Here is a 15,524-nt window from a genome sequence, read left to right as displayed (position 1 = left end):
GTGTTGGTATGAACTGAAGAACAGCATGGTGAGCCTGGAAGAGAAGAAACTTAGGAAACCGCATAAAATAGCCAGGATGTCTGATGGCCACATAGGGGCTCCTGAAGGATTGCTCTTTTAAAGACAAGAACTGTATGGATCTTTTGAAGAGCAATTTGAAGTCTCAAGGGCATTAACTATACCCACACCAACATGGTCGTGATATCTCTTCTTTGCTATAAAATCAAGAAAATGATATTACCTACTTTATAGTTGTCTTAGTTATTTATTGGTATGATAAGACATCATAGCCGAAACAACTTATAGAAGGAATCATTTATTGGGGACTTACAGTTTCAAATGCTTAGAGTTCATTACCATCATGGTGGAGAGCTTGGCATTAGGCAAGCAGGCATAGTGAGGTAGCGGTAGCCGAGAACACTCATATCTTATCCACAGGAGGTAGAGAAAGTGATTGGGTTTGGCATGAACCTTTGAAACCTAAAAACTCATCTCCAGTGACACACCTCCTCCAACAAGGCCACACCTCCCGATCCTTCCTAAACAGTACCATCTGTGGAGTGAGCATTTTTATATATGAGTCTGTGGGATTTGTTCTTATTCAAACCACCAAACTAGCTTTGTTGTTGGGGTTAAATGAGCCAGCCTGTGTGACAGTTTCTAAGATTCATAGTTTACTGAATACATTTTAACTTGTGTTTTTGAAACCGTTCAGGAAGGGGAGGAATATACTAGAGCTATAAAAATTCATTCCACTAGTTTGAGGTAAACAACTATGTCTCTAGGAATATGGTTGTTAAATTCTTCTTTCTTCTCTTACACAACAGTCTCCATCAAGACAAGGACTGTGGTGGTTTGTATCATCTTAATGCCTAGGAACTGCCCTCCCTCTCCAGGGAACCTGTGGTCTGTGTGTGGGCTGTCTGGTTAACCTCTGAGAATGGAAGTTTTTAGAAGAATGAGGAAAACTGTAACTTTGTGTGACAGTCCCCTCACTGGTTTTAACTAAACCTGCTCCCAAACATACCAGCACAAATTCTTGAACTCATAACCTATTTATCTTCTCAAAATTGTAGCTACAAAATGATACCCCTTACTGATTGTGTTAGAGGGATAGGAATGGAGGCTGGGGAGGCAGCTCAGTCTGTAAGGTGCTTATTATACCCTCAAGAGGACCTGACTTCATCCTCAGAACCCCAGATGGCTTCCATTTGGAACCCCAGCATTGTAGAAACATCTAGGAAGACCGGTGGGTATGGGTGGCCCTGTGCTGCACTTAGAGTGCAAGCATAGACTCATTTGTATGCATCGTTCTCATCCTCTGAGAAAGACGCAAATTGGCAGATACCAAGCCTACGGAAGACACTGTAAATTCCCCATATTGCATCCAGATCACAAAGCCCTGTCCCTCCAGATGATGCCGGCTGTTCCGTGTAAAAAGACAGGGATGTGCTAAGCAAGAGGTTTCCTTCATGTGTAATTATGTTTTTAAAACTTGAACATAGGAGAGTGTAAATTTTAATTGTCTGGAAAAAAAATGTTATTCTTAAATACCACACTGATTGATTAAACAGCCCAGTGTAGAAGGTATTTAATAATGAGATTAAAATACCCTCTAATTCAGAGAACACATCAGGTTGCTATGTTAAAGTGCTTCTCAGAGATAAAATAACCATCTTTTTTGTCTGCTCTTTGGCGTATTGTAGTATCTGTTACCTGCCTCGTCTCTTTCTTGCAGAGCTCCCCTAGCCAGCAGAACTTACATCCAGACACCTGGGCTGCGGTCAACCATAGCGTGGGCTATGTCATCTGTTGCGGAGATTAAGGTCAGGAAGATGCTTGTATTCCTCTCAGGGCCCGTGAGGCTTTTCCTCACTGCACAGTGTTAACTACACAGTCTTCAGCTGCTTGCTTCTCCTTTTGCTCCTCTTTGTTTTTTATTTATTTATTTTTTTTGCAGACTTAAAAACCATTAAAGCTTATACTTGTTTTTCATTTTATTTCTTGCATTTGCTTTTCTGCATTGAACTTCTGTAAGCATGTTGACTAAAAACAAAATGTCCTTTATTAATTCTTACCTTGTGAGACATAGTCCAAAAACGCAGCTTATAGAACCTTTATCCTTAAAATGTTGACTTTGTGCATGTCCAGCGTCTTCATCAGTCTGTGAAAGTTCCATTGACAATGGGAAAATTGTGTTGTCTTGTTGGGAAGTGTTCTGTGTGATCTCTGTGACCTGTGTTACTGACTAAAAGCTATTCTGAAACTTCCCTGTATTGCTGTATTTGCATTAATTTGCATATCTCCCTCTATGAGATTTTACTGCAAACACTGTTTTTGCTGTGAAATCCCTCTCTGTCTGGGTTAGCCAGCTCCCCTCAGATTTCCCCAATGCCTTACGTCTTATTGATTATTTTACACCGAGCTTTTAATTCTCAAGTTCAAGGGGTTTTTTTATTGCTATTTTGCCTTTTGTTTCTCCCAGGCAGTCCTGAGCACCCTTTGGAAGAAAGGCTGGTCTTGAACTTCTGACTGTGCTTCTGAATCAACCTCCTTGTTTTCAAACAATTACTACCACCACACCCAGCTTCACACTTGCCTTTGATCTATTCTGACCCTGACTTTTCATTGAAAACATCCAGAAAGAGGCTTGGCAGAATCACTTCCTGTCTTCCTCCTCCAGGGTCTGTAGTGTTTCTTACTGTTTACTGTGAACTGCCCCTGCTGTAACCAGGGTAACTGCTGACCACTTGATGTCCTCCTCCCTTGGGGTCATTCCCATTGCTTCTTCCTTCTGGGTCATGAGCAGCCCTTCCTCTTCCCTTCCCTGCAGCCAGACTGTTGCAACTGTCCTGGCTTCCCCTCCCAACCCCCAGCTGCTAAACAGAACTAAATTACTACTGTGTATCACAGGTTCCCTCAAAATTGCCTCTGCTGTCTTTGAATCTTAACTCTTTTATGACTCCCAGGTAAAGCACACTTTCATAGCACATTTGGGTACAGTTGCAAACATCCCTCCAAGGTGGGCTCACCTTGTTCTCTTTCCCTTCCTATCTAGGCCACTGGAGTGACTTGGTTAGAGTCTGTTTGTGGCCATGCCCTATTCTGTCACTTTTGACTCGAACACTGTCTGAATCCATCCCATCATCAGATCCCTCTTTCTTCCTGGCGTACCCATCTTGGATAACAGAGGGTCTTGATTTGAAGTCCTCTTTTGGGCATGGAATGTTCTCCTTCCTTTAAGTTCAGGTACCACACATGGTGGGGTTTTTTTGGTTCTTTCTAAAAGTAGGCTCCTAATAGTTTTGTCTTCAATCCTAAAACTAAGGAATATTGCCAGAATCTCTGTATATGGAGAGTTTTGTGGAGCATGTATGAGTATGTTTCCATTTATACCCAGAGGTTCCTGAGTCCGTGTGCCTGGTGAGTTTTCCAGCACATACTGACCAAGGACTTTTAGGGAAGATATGTAACAACACTGCCTCATTTTCTTGTTTGCTATATAAGAATAGTATGGCGTACTGTTAGAGTAGTCGTTAGGGTAAGAGCCTGGGTGTTAGCAGCCCTGATGGGCGAGGCTCAGCCACCTGTCCTCCGTAGGCCAGTGGCAAACAGGGCTGACAACATGGCTCAGTGGCTAAACTCAGTGGCTGCTCTTCAAGAAGACCAAGCACCCGTGTGGTGGATTACAGCCATCTATAACTCGAGTTCTAGGCATCCAGCTATTTTCTGGCTTCCTCAGGCACACATGTAACTGCACAGACATACAGGCAGGCAAAACACTCATACACGAAAACAAAATAATTTTTAAATTAAAAAGAATAATCATGAATAGAAAAAAAGAGAAAGAAAAAAGATTTAGTCAATGAGACAACATTGGAACAAAAACTAACAAAAAATGTCCAGTGAGATACCCATCTACAAGTCTGTCTCTGTGGTCCTGACGGGGTGTTTAGGTTTAAATAAAGGACCAGTATAGATAACTAAACAATGCTGGTCAAGGCGTTGTCCATTCCAGCCCCTCGCACACTGGTCTGACAGTTGTCAGACTGTGAAATCCTTCCGAGACAAATTCCTCCTCTGGCTTTGCTTTCTCTCAGCAGAAGATCCAAAGTTTCTCAGGTCCATGAGAGGAGAGACAGACCCTCATATCTTCCTACCTGTGGTGATGGTCACAGTAGGTTCAGATCAAGGCTGGATGAGTTGGCGTTAATAAAGCAATTAAACTAGTGGCTGTCATGGAAAATGTACATGTGTGAGTTGCTATGGCAGTGTTTTCTTAAAGTTGTTGTGGAGTCTGAAATGGTTGCTCTTTAATAGTAATTGCTGTCTGTTGTTCCTCTTAGCTAGGCACCCTTCTGTTATTTAATATCGTTGCCTCAGCTGTCTGAGTGTGACTTTGAACTCTGGTTTTGACGCTGAGATTTCTAGTATAGTGTGTTGACTTGCTGCCCCAAGCCATTCATCTTCCCTGTGTGCTTTCTTCACATCTTACCTCTGCTTGAGCTGTTCTTCTGAGTCCCAAGAGTAACAGAGACATGGTCTCCCTTAGTCACTTGCTGATTTTTCTAGCTTTAAAGTCATGGCTTGGTTGTCGAGTGTGAGTATCTGTGAAGTCTCTTATCACAACCCCTCCAGTCGTCCACAGCTCTGCTCACTGGGGCAAATAGAATGTCTTGCTCCTCTTAGATTAGCCAGGTGTTTTATGTTTGCTCATTAAGGTCAAAGTGTGTTATCAGTGGGTGTGTGAATGCCTGGAGCAGATGGTAAGAGGCAAACAGACCTCTGTATCAGCAGTGTGCGAGACTGTCAGCCCTGAGATGCCTGAAGGAAAGGCAGCTGCCAGGTCTCCTTCTAGGCATATAGCTCTCTGAAGACAAGCTCCCACCTGGCTCCACTACTGTTTTATTACTCAACCCAAGTGAGGAGCCCCCACTAGTTTCATCTTGGAAGTCTCAGAGGAAGCCCAGGCTTCTCTGAAGAGCCTTGGAGTCTGAGCATCAACTTGACCAGGGATCGAGCCCCCATGCTGGTCTTTAAACCTTCATTCTAATCTATTTTTTATAAGGCTAGAGATGTGATTCCCATCTGTTCTTTTCTGTACTTTCAGTGGTTTCAAAGTTCGTGTTTAAATATAAATTGATGTGGCCACACACAAATCTGAGCTTTTATGTTTGTCTAGATGTAGACATATGTTTGGTACCAGGACACAGATTTTCTTGCCTGAAGGATTTTTCACTTCTTTCCTTCAGGTACTATCTGGTCCTGACACCTGGCTGTGCCCTGGGGACCCCGCTTCCTCTGTAGATACCACTGATGAATGTTTTTCTCCCACATCCGAACACCACTCAACCTGAAGTGGGGTAGGTTTCCTGCTTGCTTCTCACTGGTTACTGGTTCCTTTCTTCTGCCCTTGGAACACATGTTAGAGTATAAGCCATTATTCCTGTCTGGTCCTTAATGATCACCATAGCTAGGCAGTAGCCTGCCTCTTGGTTTATTGGTTCCTCTTCCTGTAATGATCTGGCCTAGTCCCACCCTAGACCATGTCAAACCTAGAATGCCTTCTGCATGTCTCTGTTTCAATAATCCTGATCTTTGCCATGTATGGAAATGTCCACTATAGTCTCAACTACTTGGGAAGATGAGGCAGGAACATCACAAGAGCCCAAGACTTTGAGGAGAGCCTTGGTACCATTGCAAGACCTTGTCTCTCAAAAAGGAAAAGTTGTGCTGTCTTATACTAATTTTATTTGTTTGTTTCTTCACCTTCAATGTTTTCTCTTTTTATTTGACTTGAAGACTAGACTCAGAGCTAATGTGCTGTCTTTACCTAGAGCATCAGCTTCGAGAAACTGCACCCGCATTGCCTTTGCCCTTCGGTGGCGAATGGTCTGTTCTGTTCCAGAACTGGACACTAGGTTCAACTTCTTCTTTAATATTTAAGGACTTTTTTCCTCTAATAGGCCACTGCCATCACCCTGTCCCATTGCTCTTGCAACTTGGAAAAAAAAAAGACAAAAATCCTCTAATAAATCCAAGTTACCCCCACCCACAAACAAACAAACAAACCTTGGAAATGACTGATGTATTGATATATGCTCCTCTGGTTCCTCCCTTCCCATTTTCTCATGCCCACCTTTCATGAAGGCCTCAGTGAACTGGCCCATCATCCTTTTTTAACATCTGATGACTTGGCTACTTTCTCTAGACAGATTTCCTGTGTTGGTTAGGAGCCACTCTGCTTCTCCGGATTACATGCACCACCTCTCAGTAAGCATGTCTGAGCTTCATCTTCCCAACATCTGTGTTTAAAGCACTAAGGCCTGATGCCTAGATGTCCCTTCTTAACTCCCCTTGCTTCCCGAATAAGCTCACCTAGTTCTCGAGCTTTAAACCAGATGACTCATATTGACTGTCCCTAAGCTTATACTGTAGCCTAAACCTTGAGCTCTAGGTTCATCTATTCCGTGACTCACTCACTGCATGCCAGGAGTCTAAGAGATATCTAAATTAAGAATGTCAGAGGAGTTTCCTGACTCCTCAAATCTCCCTCCACACCTCTGTTCCCACCAATAACAGACAGCTCTTCTGTCGGTCAGACAAAAAGTCTAGTCATTCTCACCTGTTGCATTTCTTTAACAGCCACATCCAAACCTTTTTCCAGCTCCACAAATTAAAATATACCCAAAATCCAACTGTGTCTCCCAGTATGACTCCTAATCTCTCCTGCCTGGTCTCTCTAGCCAGCCTCCTTATGGTTCTTTTCCAGAGCAGCCAGTGTGATCCCTTCCAACTGCAACATCATATGACTTCCTTAATCACACCCTGTAATAGTTGTCTGTCCTTCGGCAATAGAACCAGAATCCTCAGGAACTGACAGGATCTAAAATGATGTTATTCCCAAAGTGGGAGTAATTAATTTTTTTCTCCAAATTTTTATTACCCTTTAAACATAATATCTCACCCTGACTCCTTGAAGCTATGTGTACCAAGTGACTGACATGGTTTAACCGCCTGATGCTGTAGGAAGTCATCCAGCTGACATCCAGATGATACCATTCAGAGCAGTACACAACTTGTCCTGCATTTCCTCTCTCTGACATGGTGATGGGAACACTTCAGATGGTGACCACTTCATTAGCCTCCTCATTTCCAGGAAGAGTAACATACCAGGTGCCCTGCTTTGGGCAGGCATGAAGTATGGGTTGCATGTTGTAGACCTCTGAGGTCTGGAGATTATAGCCCTGGCTGCCTTTCCCATGTTACCATCACCTTTGCCCCCTCACTCACTGTTCCTTGACCACACTGGGCTCCCTCCATCTTTTGAAATAATGGCTCCCCAGGGTTAGGCCTTCTTTCATAGTAGACCCGTTACAACCGACATAGTAATACCAGTTTGTGTTTCTGTTTAGGCTGGAGCACTGGTTTTAGACCCAATGTGTGGCCTTGGGACCATACTTGTGGAAGCTGCTAAGGAGTGGCCAGTAAGTTACAAAGTTTGGTCTAAGTCAAATTATGTATTTATTTTAATTATAGCCGCCAATTTTTACAAGCAGATAGTCTATTTTTGGATTACTGTAATTACATGAGTTCTTGTTTACTATAATTAAAATAGATTTTGAAGAGTTGATAAATTTCTATATTGTTTTATTAAATTATATGAAGAATTTAAGAAAATATGGCAGGATTATGATAATTATTCAAACTTAGATTATACTAATGTCCAGATTCTTTAGGCTACTGTGATGGTAATATATTAACAGACGTTAAAGTTTACTATTGTGTATTTTGAAAAAAAAAATGCTTTATTTGTTTTAACTTGAAATTAGAACTCTGTTAGCTTTATTTTTGTCCTTTAATTAAAATGCAAATGTTTTATTAAATATTGAAATACTTGATGGACTTATTTATACTCAGAGTATGGCTTTTCCCCCGTAGGATGTATTTTACATCGGTGCTGATGTGAGCGACACACAGTTACTTGGCGCATGTGACAATCTGAAGGCCGCAGGCCTTGCAGACAGGATTGAGTTACTTAAAGGCTCTGTTACAGGTGAGATGGTAAACACAAGGAGAGCCACTGTGTGTGTGTACTGTGTGTGCACTGTGTGTGTACTGTTTTCATTGTGTGTACTGTGTGTGCACTGTGTGTGCACTGTATGTGTGCACTGTGTGTGTGCTGTATTCGAACTGTGAACTGTGTGTGCACTGTGTGTGCACTGTGAACTGTGTGTGCACTGTGTGTGCAGTGTGCACTGTATGTGTGTACTGTGTGTGCACTGTGTGAACTGTGTGTGCACTATGTGTGCACTGTGAACTGTGTGTGAACTGTGTGTGCACTATGTGTGTGCAGTGTGCACTGTATGTGTGTACTATGTGTGCACTGTGTGAACTGTGTGTGCACTATGTGTGCACTGTGAACTGTGTGTGAATTGTGTGTGCACTGTGTGTGCACTGTATGAACCGTGTGTACACTGTGTGAATTGTGTGTGCACTGTGTGTGCACTGTGTGTGCACTGTGAACTGTGTGTGCACTGTCTGTGCACGCACAGGATGGGTAAGCATCACTCCTTCACTGATCGGGAATCAGCAGTGGCGGATGGGATAGGGAGGAAGTGTGCGGCGTCCTCTCATAGCCCCTGACCTCTGTGGCTGGACGCTGCTTTAGCAGGGCCTCACTGAGCTCCCCGACTACTTACTGTACACTCGAGCTCTCTGTCTCTGTCTCTCTGTCTCTGTCTCTCTCTGTCTGTCTCTGTCTCTCTGTCTCTGTCTCTCTGAAAAACAGCTCCGTTAATTCTGCTGCAGCAACTGTATTGTGCTCAAGGCTATGAGTAAACATTGAACCTCTAATCCAAAAGAACAGCATGTGTTTAAAGCTCTTTTCTGGAGAGAGAAAGCAGCAGAAATGAGTGCCACAGGAGGAAATGTTAGGATCACTTCTGTGTAGCCTGCTGGTTCTCAACCTGTGGGTCGTGACTCCTCAAGGGACACTTTCACAGGGATCTCGAATCAGATACCCTGTTATCGGATACTTACACTACAATTCATAATAGTAGCAAAACTATAGTTACAGATTCGTAACAAAAATAAATTCATGGTGGGGGTCACCACGACCTGAGGAAGGGTCACAGCATTTGGAAGGTTGAGAACCACTGTTACAGGAGCTTCGTCATGCAGACTCATAGAGACTCAGACGAGTTGCACGCTTTTTTGCACGCTCATGGTTGCTTTCCACCTGTGACCATTTGCTCAGTCTTAAGACACAGATTTCCGTATAAACCGAGAGGTGACCAAATCAAGTTCTTGTGACTTCGGTGCTTTAAGAAGGCTCTTCCCTAAGACCTTTAAGAGAACGACTTTCTGAGTTGTCTCAGAGTCGGAGTTCTGAATCAGTCTGCTTTCTCCATGGCACCCTGCGACCTGAGGGGAGGCAGGCAGACTCCCCACCCCCACCCACCTGACTTCTGCCACATTTCCAGCTTCGTTATTGCTTCATGTCGACATGTTTCCTGTGAAGTTTCACTTTAAAAAACAAGAGCATGTCCCTCTGCTGCTCTTGAATAGAGTAATTTGCCTCATTGTCTATATCACATCACGTTATATTTATTTGACATGTGAGGTCAAAGGACAAGTTACAAGAGTCGGTTCTCTCTGTGCAGGGTCCAGGGGGTGAACGGTGGTCTTCAGGCAGGAAGTCTTTGACCCACTGAGCCATCCTACGACCCCAGTTTATCATATTATACATGTGGCTTTGTTGTTTCTGCTTCTTGCTGGCATTCACTTGCGTTGTGACCCTCTGCTAGTATAGTCAAAGGTGATCATTTAACATGAAAAAACCCTACAGATTCCTTCCTGAGTTTCAGTCATTGTGAAATGGCCTAGAACGGGGGTGGGCTGTTACCCTGGGAAGTAAGAGCTCGCTGCTAGTTAGGCATCGTCACCTGCTCACACTCACATACTCTTGGTGTGCGCTAGAAGTGCACCAGGCGGGCTTGAGCAAAGGAAACACGCCTGTGATGTAATGGAGATGTAACTAAATAAGGGGACGTTTGTGTTGCTTACAGTGACAGCCGACAGCTGGTCCCTCGTCGTCTCATCAACAGGCTTTATAACAAGAGTTTTGTCACAAGGTTCTGTGTCACCTACTGCCAACCTTGTTCAGGAGTATGACGAGCTGTTCTAAGGCCATGTGGTGTGTTTTCCTCTGGCACTTCTGTGCGGTTGGCCTGGTTGCTTACCCTTTGGGATGTCACAGGCTAGGTGTACATGAAGTACAGAGAAAATAGATAGGAAGTCACCTCAGAAGAATTTGCATGCTGCCGTTGTATTGTTTGGTAACGCTCCTGTTTCTTAATGAGCTCTGAGTGCCAATAAGTTAATTAGGGTGCACTTTCAATGGGAAGGTAAGTACCAACCTGCATTTCTCCAGAAAGGCAATGATGACATGTAACTTTAATGAAGTCTGCTGGCATTTACTGCCCACTATAAAGGCAGAAGTCACACCACTGACCGAATGAGACAGGACTGCTTCTAGAAGCACCTCGTGTTTGCTTCAGAGCTTAGAAGTTATTTAAGTGATATTTGTGGGTCAAAGCCAGATGTTTGTCATATGCAGCTGAAGAGATGCATTTCACACCTCTGTGACACATGACACATGGCTTTTCATCAACAGAGTCACTGCTTTTCCAAACTAATGTTGTTCAGTCTTTAGTTGCCAGTGTTCTTACGCTTGTGGTTTTTTTTTTTTTATTTTGTTTTGTCGTTTGGTTGGTTGGGGTTTTTTTTCGGGGGGGGGGGGTGATTTGTTATTAAAAATAAAGTTAGCAGTAAGAAAGCACGAACAGCTTACGGAGCTCAGTAACGCACACGGTGAAATCCTGTGACTATCCCTTGCTGTCTTGTGGCAAGAATCTTCTGATGGTTTTCTTCACTTTACAACTGGACATGAGTAGATTCTAGAGTGGAGAGAAACTGCAGCCCTAACTGTTGAGTCTTCCCTCGGTAAAATGAGAACAGCAGAGACAGTTTATTTGAATTTCGTGTGTGTTGAAGTCTCTGAGTGGAAGGTCTGTGAGAGGCTAAAATGCCCCCCCCCCCCGTTTCCATGTGAAGGAGAACTGAGAGTGACCTCCATTCGTTAGAATTTGCTCTGAGATCCATTGTTACTTTAACAGCTCTAGACAAATATTTCTCAGTTATAAATCTTGCCCAAGAAGTGTTTTAAATCTGAAAGTAGAACTTTGAAGCTCGCAGGCAGTTCTATGAAAACAGCTTTAAGCCAGTGATATCAGAAATAAATGTGTCTATGAATCTTGTTGGTAGATGAGTGTACAGTACAATTATAGTGTTAAGATTTTTAAAGTCTAGTTAAAACCTTAGTGTATACAAATATGTGCTCTCCTTAGGCTCAACGTCCTATAGTAGAATAGGTATTTCCAAAGTATATAATTTTAGCATCTTCCTTCCCAACATTATTCCTTACTAAACTATAAGTTAAATGGTATCCCAACCCAGTTGCCAAATTAGTTATTTTACATGTTTAAGACTACTTATAGGGGCTCCAGAGATGGCTCAGTGATTAGAGCACTAGCTACTCTTCTTGGATTCGAGTTCTAGCACCAACATGGAAACTCACTATATGAGATTCCAATCTCAGAATCTGACATCCACTTCTGGCTTCCAGGGTCATGGCAAGCCTGTAGTACACAGGACTGCATTTCATCTCAGCGGTAGATAGATAGACAGACAGATAGATAGATAGGTAGGTAGGTAGACAGACAGACAGACAGACAGACAGACAGACAGACAGACAGACTGGACTTGTGGATTAAGGTGACGGATTTAAGACTTTGTTGACATTATTTGTACCTCCCTATACTTAACCAAAGTAAAAAATGTAAAGTGGGCACAGACGGTCCAGTCGTTCATCTTCTTAGATGGTCACAGAGGACAGGAAACTCCTAACAATCTTCTTTTTATTCTTTTCCTGTTTACAAGAAATGGCCACCTAAGCCTTTAAAGACCTTTGGCAAAAAATCAAAAGGAGATTATTAGGAGATTCTTGTCTTCTGTGTTTATTCCTGTTACCCTGCCAGACCAGGGAGGATTACACAGTAACGCTATTGATTTCTATCTTGAGTCTCCGAAGCCTTCGGGATCATGTCTTTTCCTAGAAGCTCTGAATTCTGTTGGTTGTCTTACAATCCTTGCAGGTCAGTGTCTTGTTGAGGTGACAGGTCCCTGACCTGGCCATAATGGCAGTCTCTGGTTTCCGCATTCCAGATTTACCACTGCCATCGCAAAGTGTGGATGTTGTAATTTCTGACATTCCATTTGGGAAGAAATTTAAGTTAGGAAAAGACATCAAAAGCATTCTACAAGAAATGGAGAGGTAAGCTGTTGAATTTATTTCCATAGTTTTCTAGCTACAGGCCATTTAGCCAGAATATATCATTCCCTTAGGTCTGTTTGCACTGGGACAGTTTCCCAAAATTGTTACTATTAATTTTCCAAAAGTGTCTGCTTCTGATCTTCGCAAAGGTCTGCATCCTCCGTACCAGACCCCACACTTCACAGAGGAGAAACTGGGCTCAGGAAGATGAGCCTGTGCCTGCTGAAACAGACCAGAGTGACGGGTGGGGCCATCGTGGGCATGAGCTGAAGTGCAGAATTTGTTTACACCTTGTTTTCCAGTGCTGGCCTCTGGGTATAGTTTAATGGAAGTATTTTTTCAGGAGGTTCAGTGATGCCTAGATAAACATTTTCCAGTCACTTTTAACGATTCAGGAACAAATGGACAAAAATAAGGGATTGATTGATGATAAATTATATCCCCTGCACATCTGATGGGTCAGGGCATAAGCGTTGCTACCCTTCTATGGGAGTAATGTGTCACCAGTGTGTTCCAGTGTGTGAGAGAGAATCCAGTATCATGGCTACTAAACATGCCATGAGAAAGTCAAAGCCCGACTGAGGTCTCAGCCCGCCTTGTCAGCTGGGCGCATCATGTTTCTCATTTGTGGTGTACGTGTGTGTGTGTGTGTGTGTGTGTGTGTGTGTGTGTGTGTGTGTGTGTGTGTCCATGTGGTTCATGTGTGTGGAGGCCAGAAGACTGTTGGGTGTCTTTCTCTTTCACTCCCACTCAGTTTTTGAGGCAGGTTCTCTGAGCATGGCTGGAGCTCACAGATTTGGCTAGACTGTGACCAGAAAGCCCCAGGGATCTTTCTGTCCCGTCACACCCAGTACTGGGATGGAAGGCACCTGCTGCCACATCTGCTCTTCCACACGAGTGCTGGGAAGTTGGCCTTGGTCCTCATGTGTACAGGCAGGTGCAGTAAAGCAGGCCTGCATCTGCAGTCCCAGTACTCCTGTAGGGGTGGAGAGCAAGAGCTGGCCCTGGAACGACCCCGTGTGCGTCTGCTGTGACATGCAGGCATGCAAATATCAGTGAAATGAATGCATTTTGAAGGTGTTCCCTACTGCCTGGGCCGGCTTGTCCTGCTCAGAGCAGCACTTGGAATACAGGCATCTCTTAGTCATCCCCCGATCTGATATCAATTCTCCTTCAACAGATTTCACAACCCTGGCTTCATGTTAAAGTCATTTCGGGAACGTGTTTAAAATGCCATGGCTACTTCCCACCACTCTCCACAGCTCTAACTTAATCGATCGAGGGTGGGGCCTGGGTATGTTTCTTAAAAGCTGCCGTTTGTGATCCTGTCATACAGCCCTGCTCCTAAGTACAGTCTGGGGCCCCGAGTCACTCACTAACTATTCACCAGTTCATGGCGAGATAATGAAATGTGTGAGCCGTGACATGCATTTAAACTGGAACTTCACAGAGAGAAAATGACCTGACTAAAGATCTAGCTTTCTCCATTTTACACATGTCTACATGTCATGGGAAGTAGGGTCGCAGACGGCACAGCAGCAGCTGGAAGTTTCTGTAGAGGTGAGCAGTGACGGGTGTGCCTGCCCACTCAGGAAATCTAAACGTTTACCACAGAGTCCTGCATGGTTAACAGTGCCTCAGTAGGTCCAGTAGAACACACCACATACTGAAGAGGCCTGGAATGGTTTCAGGGAAGAAAGGAGTTTCCAGTAAAATCTGGAAGTTGTGAAAGGATTTATAAAGGGGCCGTGTTTTTATACATGCTAATACTCGGTGAATAAGGGAGCATAACTACTTGGGGACCTGTGGCAAAGCAACCGTCCTGAGGCAGAAGGTGGCTTAGACAGCAGAGACCTCATGTCTTCATGGTCCAGTGACAGCGTCATTGAGTTGTCTACCCCTGGGCCTGCAGTGCCACATGCAGAAGAAAAATCTTTTCTGTGGTTTGGCATACAGTTTTGTCACCCTTTTAACAAGACACTTTAAAGATATTATCATATATCATATAGATATATCAAGAACCGAAATTCTGCTGCTGTTCAAGGCAATTTTGAGCAATATTACAATTTCTGAATAGCCTTTTGTAAGAAATTCTGTGTATGTGTGCAATCATTTATTAGAATGTAACTACACACTACTTTGAAGCTTGCCATCTAAGTAGAGCAAAAATAGATAATTAAAACAGATTTGTACTAGAGATTCCATAATTACTATAATGAATATGCATTATGGAAGATGCTACCTAATTATCAAAACTCTTGTATTTAAATAGATAAAATTAAATTTCAGATTAACAATTATTTTAAATAGATTGGAATGTTGTCTCGGAGCATAGAACCACTCATCGTAATTACCATTTGTTCTTTGGATTTTGCTTTGGTGTTTTTGTTCTGTTTTTGTCGCAGAGTGCTGCGTGTCGGTGGAGCCATGGTCTTGTTGCTCAGTGAAGATCACCACCGGCATCTTATAGACTGTGGGGGCAGCAGCATCCCCCTGACTTCCCAGAGCAATGTTGCTGACCCTGAGATGAAGATACGTTTGAATCCTGACAGAACTGGTGCACCAGACACAGCATCACCTTCACAAAAAGCAAGTAGCCTGCAGTGTCTGGGCAGGATGTCGCCCTGTGGCTCATTGGTGCCGGTGGAGTCCTTCAAAGTTAGCCTTGGAAAAACAGATGCATTCATATGTAAGTATAAGAAGGCACATGCTTCAGGACTGTCCCCAACTGGATCCCATGAGCCTGGTGCACATCCTGAGATGACAACCAGGCAAGAATCCCCTTGTCTCCAGGATTCCTTATAGCCCCGGAGCTCCAGGTACACAGCCTCCATGGTTGATATGGCCAAGAACACACTTGTCAAATAGGGCTTCCTGCTGGACTCTCCAGTATCCAGTTCTTGACAAAGGACAGCTGATTACAGTTTTCAAACGACTTGTAAAAACTATTTCTTCCCAAAAGTCTAACTTTTATAAATGAGGAAACCTTTATGTCTAACTTTTTTATGTATATATTAAACTTTATTTTTTTAACCTATAATTTGCTTATCCTTTCGGATGAAAGTATTTTTTGTTTGCTGCAATTTGTGACTCTTAGTTTGCAAAACACCAGATAATAACAGTAAGC

At 43.3% G+C, this 15,524-nt stretch overlaps 1 protein-coding gene across 2 annotated transcripts in view; it reads left to right on the top strand.

The window, feature by feature from the left end:
- Positions 1 to 15,242, top strand: part of THUMPD2 (THUMP domain 2 tRNA and snRNA guanosine methyltransferase) — a gene marked incomplete at its 5' end in the record, with an annotated part of 32,935 nt that extends 17,693 nt beyond the window's left edge. Inside the window, 5 exons of one of the 2 annotated variants that reach the window (XM_080914017.1) lie at positions 1,739 to 1,826; positions 7,416 to 7,487; positions 7,942 to 8,056; positions 12,289 to 12,397; positions 14,803 to 15,242. In XM_080914017.1, coding sequence (XP_080770143.1) covers positions 1,739 to 1,826; positions 7,416 to 7,487; positions 7,942 to 8,056; positions 12,289 to 12,397; positions 14,803 to 15,202 — 784 coding nt within the window. In that variant the 3' untranslated portion in view covers positions 15,203 to 15,242. The remainder of the gene's footprint in view (positions 1 to 1,738; positions 1,827 to 7,415; positions 7,488 to 7,941; positions 8,057 to 12,288; positions 12,398 to 14,802) is intronic. The other variant, XM_080914018.1, reaches the window with a different exon arrangement.
- Between the last annotated feature and the right edge of the window lie 282 nt (positions 15,243 to 15,524).

Source organism: Micromys minutus (assembly GCF_963924665.1).
Source record: "Micromys minutus genome assembly, chromosome: 3".
Taxonomy (NCBI): Eukaryota; Metazoa; Chordata; class Mammalia; order Rodentia; family Muridae; genus Micromys; species Micromys minutus.
The sequence above is the reverse complement of the archived record's forward strand: the minus strand, read 5'-3'. Positions and strand labels throughout refer to the sequence as shown.